The sequence below is a fragment of the Enhydra lutris genome, unplaced genomic scaffold (genome assembly GCF_002288905.1).
Source record: "Enhydra lutris kenyoni isolate GAN:26980312 unplaced genomic scaffold, ASM228890v2 scaffoldscaffold89, whole genome shotgun sequence".
Taxonomy (NCBI): domain Eukaryota; kingdom Metazoa; phylum Chordata; class Mammalia; order Carnivora; family Mustelidae; genus Enhydra; species Enhydra lutris.
The window spans coordinates 3,547,470-3,562,406 of record NW_019154173.1 but is presented as its reverse complement, the minus strand read 5'-3'; the positions used below and the strand labels follow the sequence as shown (position 1 = coordinate 3,562,406).

Here is a 14,937-nt window from a genome sequence, read left to right as displayed (position 1 = left end):
TTGGTATAGGACTCTGTATGCAATAGGCATTCAATTAATTTAGTGACCTGATTAGACATGATCCAAAGACAGAAGTAGAAAATTGGTTATGGGAAAAGAAGTAAGTCTTAGGGGACTGAATCTGTTACAAATTTTAGGGACCAGATTTGCCAGAAAGGGAAAAAAAATTGGAAACCCTGGACTCAGGATAAAGAAAGAGGGTGGCATCTTGGGGTATCTGGGTGGCTCAGTAGGCTAAGTGTCTGACTCTTGATTTGATCTCATGGGTTGTGAGAGCAAGCCCCAAGTCAGGCTCCAGCTCAGCCAGGAGTCAGCTTGAAGATTTTCTCCCTCTGCCCTTCCCCTTACTCACTCACATGTGTTCTCTCTCTCCCAAATAAATAAATAAATCTTTAAAAGGGGGGACAGCTTGCCTTATAGTGAAAGAGTGTAATGTAATAGAAAGGGAGTTTCAGAGTCAGTGCTGAATTGAAATTCAAGTTCCACTGCATACAAGCTATGTGACCTTGGGCAAATAACCAAAGCTCTCAGGGTCTCAGAGTCCTCATCTATAAGATGAAGATAATAATACTTGACTTCCAGAGTTATGAAGAGGATTCAAGGCATAATCTATTTAAAATTCCTAGAATAATGCCTGAGATATGATGAGTGGCCAAATAGATGTCTCCTCCCTCTCCTTCTCTTTATTACCTTTTCTTTACCACATTTGATACCATGGAAATCTGAGTGTGGGGAGGGAGAATTGTGAGCCCTTCTTGAGGACACCCCCAAATGTTTCCTTTACATCTTTATTCCTCAGACTGTAGATCATGGGGTTAAGCATGGGGATGACCACTGTGTAGAATACAGAGACCAGCCTGTCTCTGCCTAGTAAGTACTCAGAGGATGGGCGCAAGTAAATGAATGCTGTGGTTCCATAGTACAGGCTGACAGCAGTCAGGTGGGAAGCACAAGTGGAGAATGTCTTGTGTTTTCCCTGGGCTGAGGGTATTCTGATGATAGCCAAGAAGACACATGCATAGGAGACTAGGATGATTATCAGGGACACAAACACATTAAAGGAACCACAGGCAAAGAGGAGAAGTTGGAGGATCCATGTGTCAGAGCAAGAGAGTTTTAAAAGGGGAGGGATATCGCAGAAATAGTGAGTGATGACATGGGATTTACAGAAGGTCAGAGAAAAGATTGTGCTCGTGAGAAGCACCATGTTCATCAGGCCCACTGCATAGCTGGCAGCCACTAGCTGCAAACAGAACCTTGGGGACATAATGATATGGTAGAGCAAAGGGTGGCAGATGGCCACATAGCGGTCATAGGCCATGGAAGCCAAGAGGAAGAACTCAGTGACAGCAAAGATCACAAAGCAGCTTGTCTGTATTGCACAACCAGAGAAGGAGATTGTCTGGCAACCAGAGAAAAACCCCATCAACATTTTTGGAACTGTGACTGAAGAATAACAGAAGTCAATAAAAGATAGGTTGCTGAGGAAGAAATACATGGGAGTGTGGAGTCGAAGGCTGACCATGATGAGGGCAAGTAGGCCCAGGTTTCCCACAATTGTGATTGCATAGATCAGGAAGAAGAGGGCAAAGAATATAAGATGAAGCTGAGGATCATCAGTGAGGCCCACGAGGAAGAATTCACTCAACTTGCTGCCATTGCCTGCACCCGTTAGGCCACTACAGGTCTGTAAAGGGAACACGCATGACAATAGTGAGACATGTATGGCTCAAGTCCTTAAACAGAGACCAGTGGGGTCTGGTCCTGGCTACCTAGGACATAAACATACTGGGTGTGTCGACTATGGCTTCATTCTGCCTTACTCATCTCTTGCCATCCTCCAACCTATTGGATATAAGGTTTAAAGGCATGAAGATGGAATCTGGAGCCAGAAGAATGAGTCTGAATCTCAACCTGGCTGCTATCATCTCTGTGATCTTGGGCTAGTATCTTAACCGGAGTTTTCTCTGTAAGTGGGATAAAACATCAACCTTGTCAGACTGGTTGTAAAAACTGAAAGTGATGGTGGATGTATGTACAATGTCTAGCAAGGCATGAAAAGACTAGGTACTTAATGAATTCTAATTTCCTTCCTCCTTCTACACCCTTCTTTTTAACACTGAACCTGTTCTCAGCCAAAGCTTAACTTGAGCATAAAGTCCAGGACAGAAATCTTAAACATGGGAATGACTCTAGAAACTTATTATATTTTTCATTATCAGTTGTGTGTTTGAGGAACAGCAGGGGATGACTGGAAGGGGGATATCAAATAATGTAATATAAAAGTAAGAGGGCTCTAGGGTCAATTTTATTGGGTTAGAATCCAATTCTATGACACGCTAGCTGTGTGACCTTGGGTTTAACCTATCTGAGACTCAGTTTCCTTATCTTTAAGATGAGAGTACCAAATGCTTCTTACTTCATTAATTCACTGTGAAGATTAAATAAGATAATTCATGTAAAGCACCTAGCTCACAATAAGCATATGGTAAATATTAGCTATTATTATGATTGGAGGAATCTCCTGGTAGGACTGTTCGAACCACACACAAGCCTGTTTCAGATTGTCCCACTTGCACCCTCCAAAGTATCCCTTCCTAACTGAGCTCCTATTACTAAGCATTGTATTGAATTCTCCAGTATGTATGTTGCAGCAGTAAAAAGGGTAAGAGCTACCACTTTTATCTAATGATTTAAAGACAGAGAAACCCAGAAACCAGGGCCTCTAAAGGGAAAGCAAATTGCCAATAGTTTCCCAGAGATTTGGTGTAAATGCTAGAACTGGGACCCAGGTGAACTGTTTACATTATTCCTCCCACTTGGGAGAGATAACAGCCTCTGACCCCTCCTTTTTCAGAAACATGGCATCCATGTCCTTATCAAAACATAGGGGGCTGTTTCGACCATGGCTCTTTGAGAAATCAGAATGTTGAATTCTTCTTAGGGCCATTTCTATCTTTTCTCTTAATCAGGGAGATTGCCAATGTCTAGGTGTTTTTTTTCAGTTAATTGATTGATTGATTGATTGATTATGTTCAGTTAGCCAGCATATGGCAGATCATAAGTTTTTGATGTAGTGTTCAATGATTCATTAGCTGCATATAACACCCAGTGCTGATCACAACATGTCCTCCTTAATCCCCATCACCCAGTTATTCCATCTCCCCACCTCCTTCCCTTCTGTAACCCTCAGTTTGCCTAACTGTATTTTAATATTGTTTTTCTTAAGAGCTGGGATAGTGAAGGACCATATATAGCACTGCACAGAGGATTTACATGATTGGATTTAGAGTCAGAACTCTTGGGTTTGAATTCTGACTTGGTATTATTTTAGCTCTACAGGCTTAAGCAAGTCCTTTCTGAATCATAAGAATTTTATCTATAAAATGGGAACAATGGCACTTACTTTTCTGATTCTCACAGGATTGCTGCAAAGATCCAATGAGAGTATGTAGGAAAACACTTGTAAAGTGTGAATATAGTCAGGGTCAGTACAGCGGTGGGGGGGTGGGAGGTTGGGGGAACCAGGTTGTGGGTATTAGAGAGGGCACGGATTGCATGGAGCACTGGGTGTGGTGCAAAAATAATGAATACTGTTATGCTGAAAATAAAAAAAAATAAAAAAAAAGAAAGCATGCAATGGGAAAATCAAATCAAGTTTTTAAAACTTGTATGACAGTTATTAAATTACTCCTCTGGAGCCTGCTCCTCCCTGAAACTTGCCCTGGCACTTTGGTTTTCACAACACTGACCTCCATCTTCTTGTGAGCTCCAAGTCAGACCCTGAAAGAGAAAACTAGATCAACCTCTGGCAACTTGTAAGTAAATGTCTAATGCCCTTCTGCCACTCTCAGGCTGTGCCTGCCTGCTTATAACTGGTGTTCCACTAGAGTCACCTTTATGACCATCTTTGGGAACTGAAGTTTCCACAATATATAGTACTGGTTGTTAAGTTTTTATATTAATAAAATGTATATAATATTTTATATTATTATTTTTATATTATAATGACTATATTAATAGCTACCAATAATAAAGTACCTAATAAGTGTCACACATTATACTGGATGATTAATATGACTTATTTTACTTAATCTTCTTAAACCCTAGGAAATAACTATTATCATTCCCATCTTACAAACCAGGCAACTGAGGCTGGGAGCACTGCAATGCTTTGTTCAAGATCTCATATCTGGTTAAATGGCAGAATCTATATTTAAATATATGTCTACAAAATTCTAATGCTACTGTTGTATCATTTCTGTTTTCTCAAAATGTAGAGCCATATAATTAAATATTATTGAGGTTTTTTCAAGGGATTTATAGACCTATTCTTTCTTTTTTATCATGCTAATCTTTGAAATAATGAAAATGATTTCTCTTAATTTTACAAATGACGAATCCAAGCTACAAAGAAGTTAGGCAGATTGTTCTTGGGCATGCATGAATTTATTCCACTAATATTCATTGGGTGCTTGGTGTGTTCCAGGCAATGTGATAGGTGCTAGGGGTAATCTCATGGACTTTACAACCTAAAGGAAGATGTGAGCAGTAAACAAACTAATTAAAAATCTTAATAAAATTATGAAGAAAATACTACAAGCTAATGAAATAGAAAGAGCTCAGGGTTTGGAGGGGCAACATTAGGTAGAGTGGAAAGGAAAGCCTCTCTAAGGAGCTGACATTAAATCCTGGAATCTGAATGGAGTGGAGCCAGCCGTACAAAGATCCAGAGTATACACACAGACAGTTAGTGATTTTGTCAGGAACAGAACCAATTTCCCCTAAATTCTACCCAGGGCTACTCTCTCCAGTTGGAAGTAAGAACCAAGTAGAAGCTGATTAGGAATGACGAGTAAGTGGGAAATTCAAACTTTTATCTACAAGCATCCCTGTCCTTTATCACCAACCTTTTTCTTTGTATGTCTCTAGAAGTCACACGTTTTCACCAGTCACTTTTCTGCTTCTGTACTCATCCAAAGTACTTTAGGCCAGCATCAGTTGTTGGGCTCTTTCTGGATGTTCCCTGAACAGGCACAGAAAAACTCATGTGCCCACAACAGTAAAGCCTCTGGAACTAAGCTTCAAGTTATACTCCCTTTCCCAACTCCCTTTTCAAGCTTGGCCATTTCTGTGTAATTGGCAGAATCATTAATACAACAAAGTTTCAGCCTTCTTGACTGTTCTCCTGAGATGCTGCGAAAAGTAAGCCCAGGGGCTGAGAAGCTGTGACGTCCAAAATGGCCATTCCCAATGGGTTATTTTCACTGACTCACACTGAGAGTTTGGAGACCTTTAGTCACCACTGGGAAGCTTTGGGAACAATTGGAAGAGTTAAATTGACAATGAGATACATTGTGTTACAAATGTAAAATACATTCTTAGTCATATTAAAAAGTCTTGGCCACAATTAAAATACCAGTTTTTTCCCCAAACATAGAGATTCTAAGAACTATGGATAAATGACCAATACAGAAGGTGGTAGTAAGAATGTATTTCTCATTTTATGATCTGTCATATCATCTTATTTACTCAACCTTTATCCTGATTATAAACTATATATCACTTTTAAACATCAACAAACTACTTAATTAGTTTTTATATGGTCAATAAAGCCTCTGATTGCCATTCAGTGTTCTAATAAAATACTCTTGTACTTAAGATGTATGTGGTAGCCAGCTGCCTTGTACCATACTTTTTCACTTTTTATTAAACCATGCTTGAGTTGTGAAAGACGGGTTTCTATGCATTTGTCTTATTTTTTCCATCCAATAAATGTTTATCAAACGTCTATCATGTTCTGTCATTGTGTTAGGAATTGGAAATACAAAATCAATTGCAAATAAATAATATCCCTAGATACACTTCCTCCTCATTCCCCAGTACATCACATGTACATGTACATCACATGTGAGTGTGCTCACACACACACAAACACAGTCTCTCATTTGGAAAGCAAAAATAGCCTCAATCTCCTTTGGTGCTGGGTCATTAGCAGCTTTTATAGAAAATACTAAGTTATTACGCATTTTAAGGGATAAAGCTATTGATTTTAAAGCAAGGAAATTGTTTTAAAAGTAGACTTTATAAAGTCTTTTGTGGGCAGATTCATTTAATTCTGTTGCTTGGCTATACAGAATTTTATAATGACTTTAAATAGAGAAATTATTCCTTTTTTTTCAAGTTAGGTTGTAGTACATTAGGTGATATTTGAACCAGTTTATGAGCTTCTGCTATGGCATGATGGGCTGACTCTACGTATTGAAGAACACCATCCCCAAATTTAATTATCCTGGGGCACCATCACTGCATAGGATAAAATGAGTCATTTTGTTCATCACAACTGCAACCTTTGCTGAAATGTAGGTTATAGGATATCAACTTAAAGACTAACTCATTAATGCTCAGGGATGGATGAGGTATTGTGCCAGCAGACCAAAGTGGTGCCCAAATGTTTTCATCTAGAAACTTGTATCTCTTTCCCATGTTGTGATATATTGATGGGGATGTCTTTATCCATTGTCACTGCCTATGGACATTTGAATAACCCAGACACAATGCCTGTCTCATCCACTATTGATTCCTCAAACTCTGAGGAGTAATCAGAGGTTTGGAACAAAATTCTGATGGTGCCATAAAGTGTCTACTTTATAAGGATTCAAATGATGTAATCAGTGCAGTCCCTGCTTTTATTCTCATAGGTATTTACTAGTGAGTAATATGTCATCCCAAACTATTTGATGGGGCAATGAAGTAAAATAGTCCTCCAAATTGTGAGGGTTGTGGATTTATGCCTAGCTGAAAGCATTCCCGTCTTCATAATATCAAAGCAGGTGACCTGACATTAATTTGTTTCTCCATCTGTGCTATGCATTTTGAAAGGACGTGAGGAACAGGCTTGATGATACCCAAATGTGTTTCCCCCTTTTGTATTATGGTGTTTATGGCTTGATGGAGGAGTCATCTATCCTGGTGACAGATCCTGGAGGATGTTCTTTCACTGGTCTGCAGTGAATGAAGGCAGAAGATCCATCTTCATGGAGCCTGGAATATGGTGAGTTTCACTATTCTCCTTGAAATGAGTGTCCCCCAACCCCGCCATAGTAATGATGTCATCCTGGCCATTTGTTGTCCCAAATGAAAATTTCTCTAACTTCTCCCTGGTTTCTGAATGTGTACTGTGTAGCTCAAAACTTAGTTTCATGCTACATATTTTTAAAATTTCTTTTCAGTGTTCCAGAATTCATTGTTTATGCACCATACCCAGTGCTCCATGCAATAGTGCCCCCCATAATACCCACCACCAGGCTCACCCAACCCCCCACCCCTCTCCCCTCCAAAACCCTCAGTTTATTTCTCAGAGTCCACAGTCTCTCATGGTTCATCTCCCCCTCCAATTTCCCCCACCTCTTGATCTCCCAATGTCTTCTGTGTTACTCCTTATGTTCCACAAATAAGTGAAACCATATGATAATTGACTCTCTCAGCTTGACTTATTTCACTTAGTATAAGCTCTTCTAGTCCTGTCCATGTTGATACAAAAGTTGGGTATTCATCCTTTCTGATGGGGGCATAATGTTCTGATGTATATATGGGCCATAACTTCTTTATCCATTTGTCTGTTGAAGAGCAACTTGGCTCTTTCCACAGTTTGGTGACTGTGGCCATTGCTATGAACTTTGGGGTACAGATGACCCTTCTTTTCCCTGCATCTGTATCTTTGGGGTAAATACCCAAATAGTGAAATTGCAGGGTCATAGGGAAGCTCTACTTTTAATTTCTTAAGGAATCTCCACACTTTTTTCCGAGGTGGCTGCACCAACTTGCATTTCCACCAACAGTGCAAGAGGGTTCCCCTTTCTCCACATCCTCTCCAACACTTGTTGTTTATTATCTTGTTAATTTTGGCCATTCTGACTGGTGTAAGGTGGTATCTCAATGTGGTTTTGATTTGAATTTCCCTGATGACTAGTGATGATGAACATTTTCATGTGTCTGATAGCTATTTGTATGTCTTCATTGGAGAAGTGTCTGTTCATGTCTTCTGCCAATTTTTTGACAAGATTATCTGTTTTGTATGTGTTTAGTTTGAGAAGATCTTTATAGATCCTGGATATTAGCCTTTTGTCTGTACTGTCATTTGCAAATACCTTCTCCCATTCTGTGGGTTGCCTCTTTGTTTTGTTGACTGTTTCCTTTGCTATGCAGAAGATTTGATCTTGATGAAGTCCCTAAAGTTCATTTTTGCTTTTGTTTCCTTTGCCTTTGGAAACATGTCTTGAAAGAAGTTGCTGGGCTAATGTAGAAGAGGTTACTGCCCATGTTCTCCTCTAGGATTTTGATAGATTTCTGCCTCATGTGGAGGTCTTTTATCCATTTTGAGTTTATCTCTGCGTATGGTGTAAGAGAATGGTCGAGTTTCATCCTTCTATACATAGCTGTCCAATTTTCCCAGCACCATTTATTGAAGAGACTGTCTTTTTTCCACTGTATATTTTTTCCTGCTTTGTCAAAGATTATTTAACCATAAAACTGAGGGTCCATATCTGGGCTCTCTATTCTGTTCCACTGGTCTATGTGTCTGTTTTTGTGCCAGTACCATGCTATATATTTCTAAAAGAGTAATTGAGTCAGTTAGTATAAGAAAGTGTGCTAAATTCAATCACAAAATTTCATGTTATTACAAGTCTACAAGGTAGGTACAATATTTTACAGATGGAGAAAGTGAAGCTCAGAGAAAGCTCTTCTCAGAATCACATAGATGATATGTACTAATATTACCCAGATCCTTCTGACTCTACAGTCTAGCAATCAATTTCTGCCACAGCACCTTGAAATCATCTTTTAAAATCCTTATTTGCTAATCTTCTCATCCCTTTACTTAAAATCGAATGGTTTTCAATATTAGTTGCACATTAAAATCACCTGGGAGCTTAAAATGTATCATACCCAGATGTCATTCTCAGATTCTAGTTTAACTGGTTTGAGGTGGGGCATGGGCAATCGTATTTTTAAAAAACTTCCCAAGTGACTGCAATTTATTACCAGCGTTGAAAACTACAAATTTAGAACTTTGTGCTGTGTTCTTCCTCCTGTTTCCTGATTATAAAGAGCATACTCAACCCTAGTTGCCTGATTCTTCACAGGGTCTGAGAAAGACTTCAGAGATTTCACTCAATACAAAAATTAGGGAAAGCTCTTTACACAGTGGTCAGAGACCACTGCCTTCAGATCTTCATAATTTTTTCCTTATCTATAGAATCTTGACTGCCATTGAAACCGTGAACTGCAATCTTGGACAAACCCAAGGAATCTTATGAAGGCATTTCAGGAGCAACTGCAGACACCATTTGCATCCCTTCCCCACCAGGAGATCTAGACAGACACATCCTTGATCATAATTCTCAAAGCTATGGAGTACTTTTACTGAGGGGTGCTCTTTCTCTTTTATACAACAAACTTTCACTGAACACCCGTATGTTGCAGGAACTGTTAGTGGCTCTCAATTAGAGTGGTACTTCCCTTTTAAAGAGCACTTGGAATTATGTGGAAATTTTTTAAAAGATTTTATTCATTTATTTGACAGATACTGAGAGCGCACAGAGGGAGAGTGAGAGGGAGAAGCAGACTCTTTGCCAATCAGGGAGCCTGATGTGGGACTCAATCCCAGTACCCTGGGATCATGACCCAAGCCCAAGACAGCTGCCCAACTGACTGAGCCACCCAGGCGCCCTATGTGGAAGATTTTTTGATTGTGAAAATAATTAAGAAATAGATATTAAGTCATAGGTAGTGAGGGATGCTAAATAATTCTATTATAATTAAAAGAGTCTTGTGCAATTCTCATAACAACAATCTTCAAACTCCAAATGCACCTTTGTTGAGAAATAACATATAATCCAGGTCTGAGATCCAACTTCTTGCCCCTTCGATGTCAGTGGCTATGTTCACCATCATCCTATTCCTGCTGAGACTTTTTAAAGGACTTATCAGTCAATTTGTCTGTCAGCAACAATCAAGCCCTTAAGGTACACTGAAGCTTCAACAGGCACTATGTAAAAAGAAAAGAAGACAATCTTTAACAACAGAAAACTCACAATTTTGTTAGAGAGATAAAATATATACTTTTGAATAAGATTTACAAACATTCTTCCAAACAACATGCTAATCAGTAAATATATCAAGCCAAAAGTAGGATGGTACAATGAAAAGGAAATGATCTTCAGAGTCACACAGAATTTGTTTCAAATTCTGTTCTCAAAGTTTTAGTTTTGTATGATCTTGGGTGTGGTACTCAACATCTCTGAGTATCAGTTTTCTAACCTGTAAACTGGGCTTTTTACCTTGCAGTGTTTAAATCAGTATTATAAATAATTGTCTATACAGCACTTGTAACACAGAAAGTGCTCAGTATACAGCATTCTCTATCATCAAGAACATTATATAATGAAAAGTATTTGAACAATATCATCAGCCAACTGGAACTAACTGTATTAATAGAACACTCCCCTTGACAATAGCAGAATACATTTAGCAAGACAGAACACACCTTGGGTCATCCAGCAAACCATAACACATTTGAAAATAATTGAAGCCATATAAAGTATGGTCTCTGACCATAACTTATTTACACTAGAAGGGAATAACAAAAAAATAACCAAAAAAATCCAATCACTTGGAAATTAAACCACCTAAATAATTCATGGATCATGGAAAAAATCTCAAAGAAAATTAGAAATTATTTGAAATGGAATGAAAATGAAAATGCAACATAAAATTTGTGGATTTCAGTTAAAGTAGTTTTAGAAAGAAAAGTTATAGCATTAAAAGCATGTATCAGAAAATAAGAAAGGTCTCAAATCAATTATGTAAGTATTTGACTTAGGAAATTACTAAAAGAATAACAAATTAAACCAAAAGCAAGCAAAGGGAAGGGAATAATAAAAAGCATAAATCAATGATTTTTTTAAAGAGAGGAAGAAAATAAATGAAACCAAAGCTTGTTCTTTGAAAATAAGTAATATAATTGATAATTGCCTAGCAATATTGAAAGGAAAAAGAAAGAGAAAATACAAATTGCCAACATCAGTAATGAGAGGATGTTACTATAAACCCTGCAGATATTAAAAAGAAAATAAGGAAATACATTAGGCAATTCTACACATATAAATTCGACAACTTAGATGAAGTCAGCAACACCTCAAAATCCAAATTAACAGAACTCACTGAAGATTAGATGACTTGAATAGTTCTACAGAATTTGATTTTGTAGTTAAAAATCTCCTGAAAAATACACCTTGAGGCCCAGATCAATTTTACCAAATAATTAAAGAAGATACAATACCAATCTATTCCAGATTATAGCAGTAAATACTTTCTGACTTACTTTATGATACCAACATTACTTGAATACCAAAACCAAAGATAGTGCAAAACACAAATAAATAAATAAAAATAAAAAAGGAAAATAGAAGACAACTCCAAACCAATATCTCTCATGAACATAGAGGCAAAAAACCCTAACAGAATATTTAAAAATTGAAACCAGCAATATAAGTAAAGCATCACAACAAATAGGGGTTAATCCAGGAATGCTAAACTGGTTCAATATTCAAAAATCAACCAAATTGATCAATATAATCCATTTTAACTGTCTAAAGAAGAAAAACCTACATGATCATATCAATAGATATAGAAATTACTTAATGAAATAAAACATCCATTCATTATTTTTAATTTTTTTTCTCCCCATAGCACAGACCCTCCCCAATGTCCATCACCCAGCCACCCCATTCCTCCCACCACCCTCCCCTCCAGCAACCTTCAGTTTGTTTCCTGAGATTCAGAGTCTCTTATGGTTTGTCTCTCTCTCTCTGGTTTCAACTTTTTTTCATTTTCCCCTCCTTTCCCCTATGATCCTCTGTCTTGTTTCTCAAATTCCTCATACCAGTGAGACTATATGATAATTGCCTTTCTTGGATTGACTTATTTCACCTAGCATAATACCCTCTAGTCTCATCCACATCATTGCTAATGGCAATATTGCAATTTTTGATGGCTGCATAGTATTCTATTGTATATATATACCACATCTTCTTTTTTTTTAATTTTTTAATTTATTTTCAGCGTAACAGTATTCATTGTTTTTGCACTACACCCAGTGCTGCATGCTATCTGTGCCCTCTCCAATACCCACCACCTGGTTCCCCCAACCTCCCAACTCCCGCCCCTTCAAAACCCTCAGATTGTTTTTCAGAGTCCATAGTCTCTCATGGTTCACCTCCCCTTCCAATTTCCCTCAACTCCCTTCTCCTCTCTAACTCCCCTTGTCCTCCATGCTATTTGTTATGCTCCACAAATAAGTGAAACCATATGATAATTGACTCTCTCTGCTTATCTATTTCACTCAGCATAATCTCTTCCAGTCCCGTCCATGTTGCTACAAAAGTTTATACCACATCTTCTTTAACTGTTCATCTGTTGATGGACATCTAGGCTCTTTCCATAGTTTGGCTACTGTGGACATTGCTGCTATAAACATTTGGGTGCACATGTCCCTTCAGAGCACTACATTTGTATCTTTAGGGTAAATACCCAGTATTCACTGGGTTGTTGTAGAGTAGCTCTATTTTGTTGTTGTAGAGTAGCTCTATTTTCAACTTTTTGAGGAACCTCCATACTCTTTTCCAGGGTGGCTGCACCAGCTTGCATTCCCACCAACAATGTAAAATGGTTCCCCTTTCTCCACATCCTCACCAACACCTGTCTTTTCCTGACTGATTAATTTTAGACATTCTGACTTGTGTGAGGTGGTATCTCACTGTGCTTTTGATTTGTATTTCCCTGATGCCAAGTGATGTTGAGCACTTTTTCATATGTCTATTGGCTGTCTGGATGTCTTCTTTGCAGAAATGTCTGTTCATGTCCTCTGCCCATTTCTTGATTTGATTATTTGTTCTTTGGGTGTTGATTTTGGTAAGTTCTTTATAGATTTTGGATACTAGCCCTTTATCTGATATGTCATTTGCAAATATCTTCTCCCATTCTTTCAGTTGCTTTTGGTTTTATTGATGTCTTTGCTGGGCAAAAGCTTTTGATCTTGATGAAGTCCCAATAGTTCATTTTTTGCCCTTGCTTCCCTTGCCTTTGGTGATGTTTCTAGGAAGAAGTTGCTGTGTCTGAGGTCGAAGAGGTTGCTGCCTGTGTTTTCCTCAAGGATTTTGATGGATTCCTTTCTCACATTGAGGCTTTTCATCCATTTTGAGTCTATTTTTGTGTGTGGTGTAAGGAAATGGTCCAGTTTCATTCTTCTGCATGTGGCTGTCCAATTTTCCCAACACCATTTGTGGAAGAGACTGTCTTTTTTCTATTGGACATTCTTTTCTGCTTTGTCAAAGATTAGTTGACCATAGCATTGAGGGTCCATTTCTGGCTCTCTATTCTGTTCCATTGATCTATGTGTCTGTTTTTGTGCCAGTACCATAGTGTCTTGATGATTATAGCTTTGTAATAGAGCTCAAAGTCTGGACTTGTGATTCTGCCAACTTTGGTTTTCTTCTCCAACTTTCCTCTGGCTATTTCCATTCATGGTGTAAAAAAAAATACTCTAGGGACACCTGGGTGGCTTGGTTGGTTAAGTGTCTGCCTTCACTTCAGGTCATGATCCCAGGGTCCTGGGATCTAGTCCCTGGTTGGGCTCCTTGCTCAGCAGGGAGCCTCCTTCTCCCTCTGCTTACTGCTCCTTCTGCTTGTTCTCTCTCTCTCTCTCTGGAAAATAGACAAATAAAAGGAAATTTCTTAACCTGATAAGAAGCATCTATGAAAAAATCTATGGCTAATATCATTATGGTGAAGAATTGAATGCTTTCCCTCTAAAATCAGGAACAAGGCAAGGATATCTACCTTCACAACTCCTATTCAACATCTTATTAAAAGTTCTAGCTGATAGAGTAAGGTAAGAAAAATAAAGAACTCATATAGAAAAGGGAGAAATAGTCCCCACTTAAAGAAACTATGATTACCTATGTATAAAATCTCAGGAATGTACAATGAAGACTTCTTAGAACTAATAAATGAGTTTAGCAAGGTCACTGGATTTGGGTCAGTACCCAAGATGTAATTGTATTTTTAAATTCGAGCAATGAAGGGCACCTGGGTGGCACATTTGGCTGAGTGCCTGAGTCTTGTTTTTGACTCAGATCATGATCTCAGTGTCCTAAGATTGAGCCCTGTTTAGGGTTCCATGCACAGCATGGAATCTGCTGGAGATTCTCTTTCCCTCTCTCTCTTCCCCTCCATCTCATGCTCTCTCTCTCATGCACATGGGAGATAATACATTAAATAAATAAATAATAAATCTTTAAAAAGTAAATTCAAGCAATGAACAATTGGAAGTCAAAATTACCAATATATATATGTATAATAAGATGAAAATAGAGAGGGAGACACACCATAAGAGACTGTTAACTTTAAGAAACAAACTGAAGGTTGTTGGAGGGGAGGTTGATGGGGAGAGGGGGTACCTGGGTGATGGGCATTAAGGAGGGTACATAATGCGATGAGCACTGGGTGTTATATGCAGCTTATGAATCACTGACCTCTACCTCTGAAACTAATAATACACTATATGTTAATTAAATTCGATTTAAATAAAAAATATATACATATGCCAATTAAAATACCTCCAAAAATGAAATAGTTAAGTATTAATATAAAAAACCTTGCACAAGCCGGGAGGAGTCAAGATGGCGGAGAAGTAGCAGGCTGAGACTACTTCAGGTAGCGGGAGATCAGCTAGATAGCTTATCTAAAGATTGCAAACACCTACAAATCCAACGGGAGATCGAAGAGAAGAAGAACAGCAACTCTAGAAACAGAAAATCAACCACTTTCGGAAAGGTAGGACGGGCGGAGAAGTGAATCCAAAGCGACGGGAAG

At 38.3% G+C, this 14,937-nt stretch overlaps 1 protein-coding gene across 1 annotated transcript in view; it reads right to left on the bottom strand.

Moving 5' to 3' along the window:
* Positions 1–697: 697 nt before the first annotated feature.
* The window catches only part of LOC111162147 (olfactory receptor 1019-like), a 39,392-nt gene continuing 25,152 nt past the window's right edge, over positions 698–14,937 (bottom strand). Inside the window, exon 2 of the mRNA XM_022526337.1 lies at positions 698–1,687. Within this exon, the coding sequence (XP_022382045.1) occupies positions 698–1,687 (990 nt within the window). The remainder of the gene's footprint in view (positions 1,688–14,937) is intronic.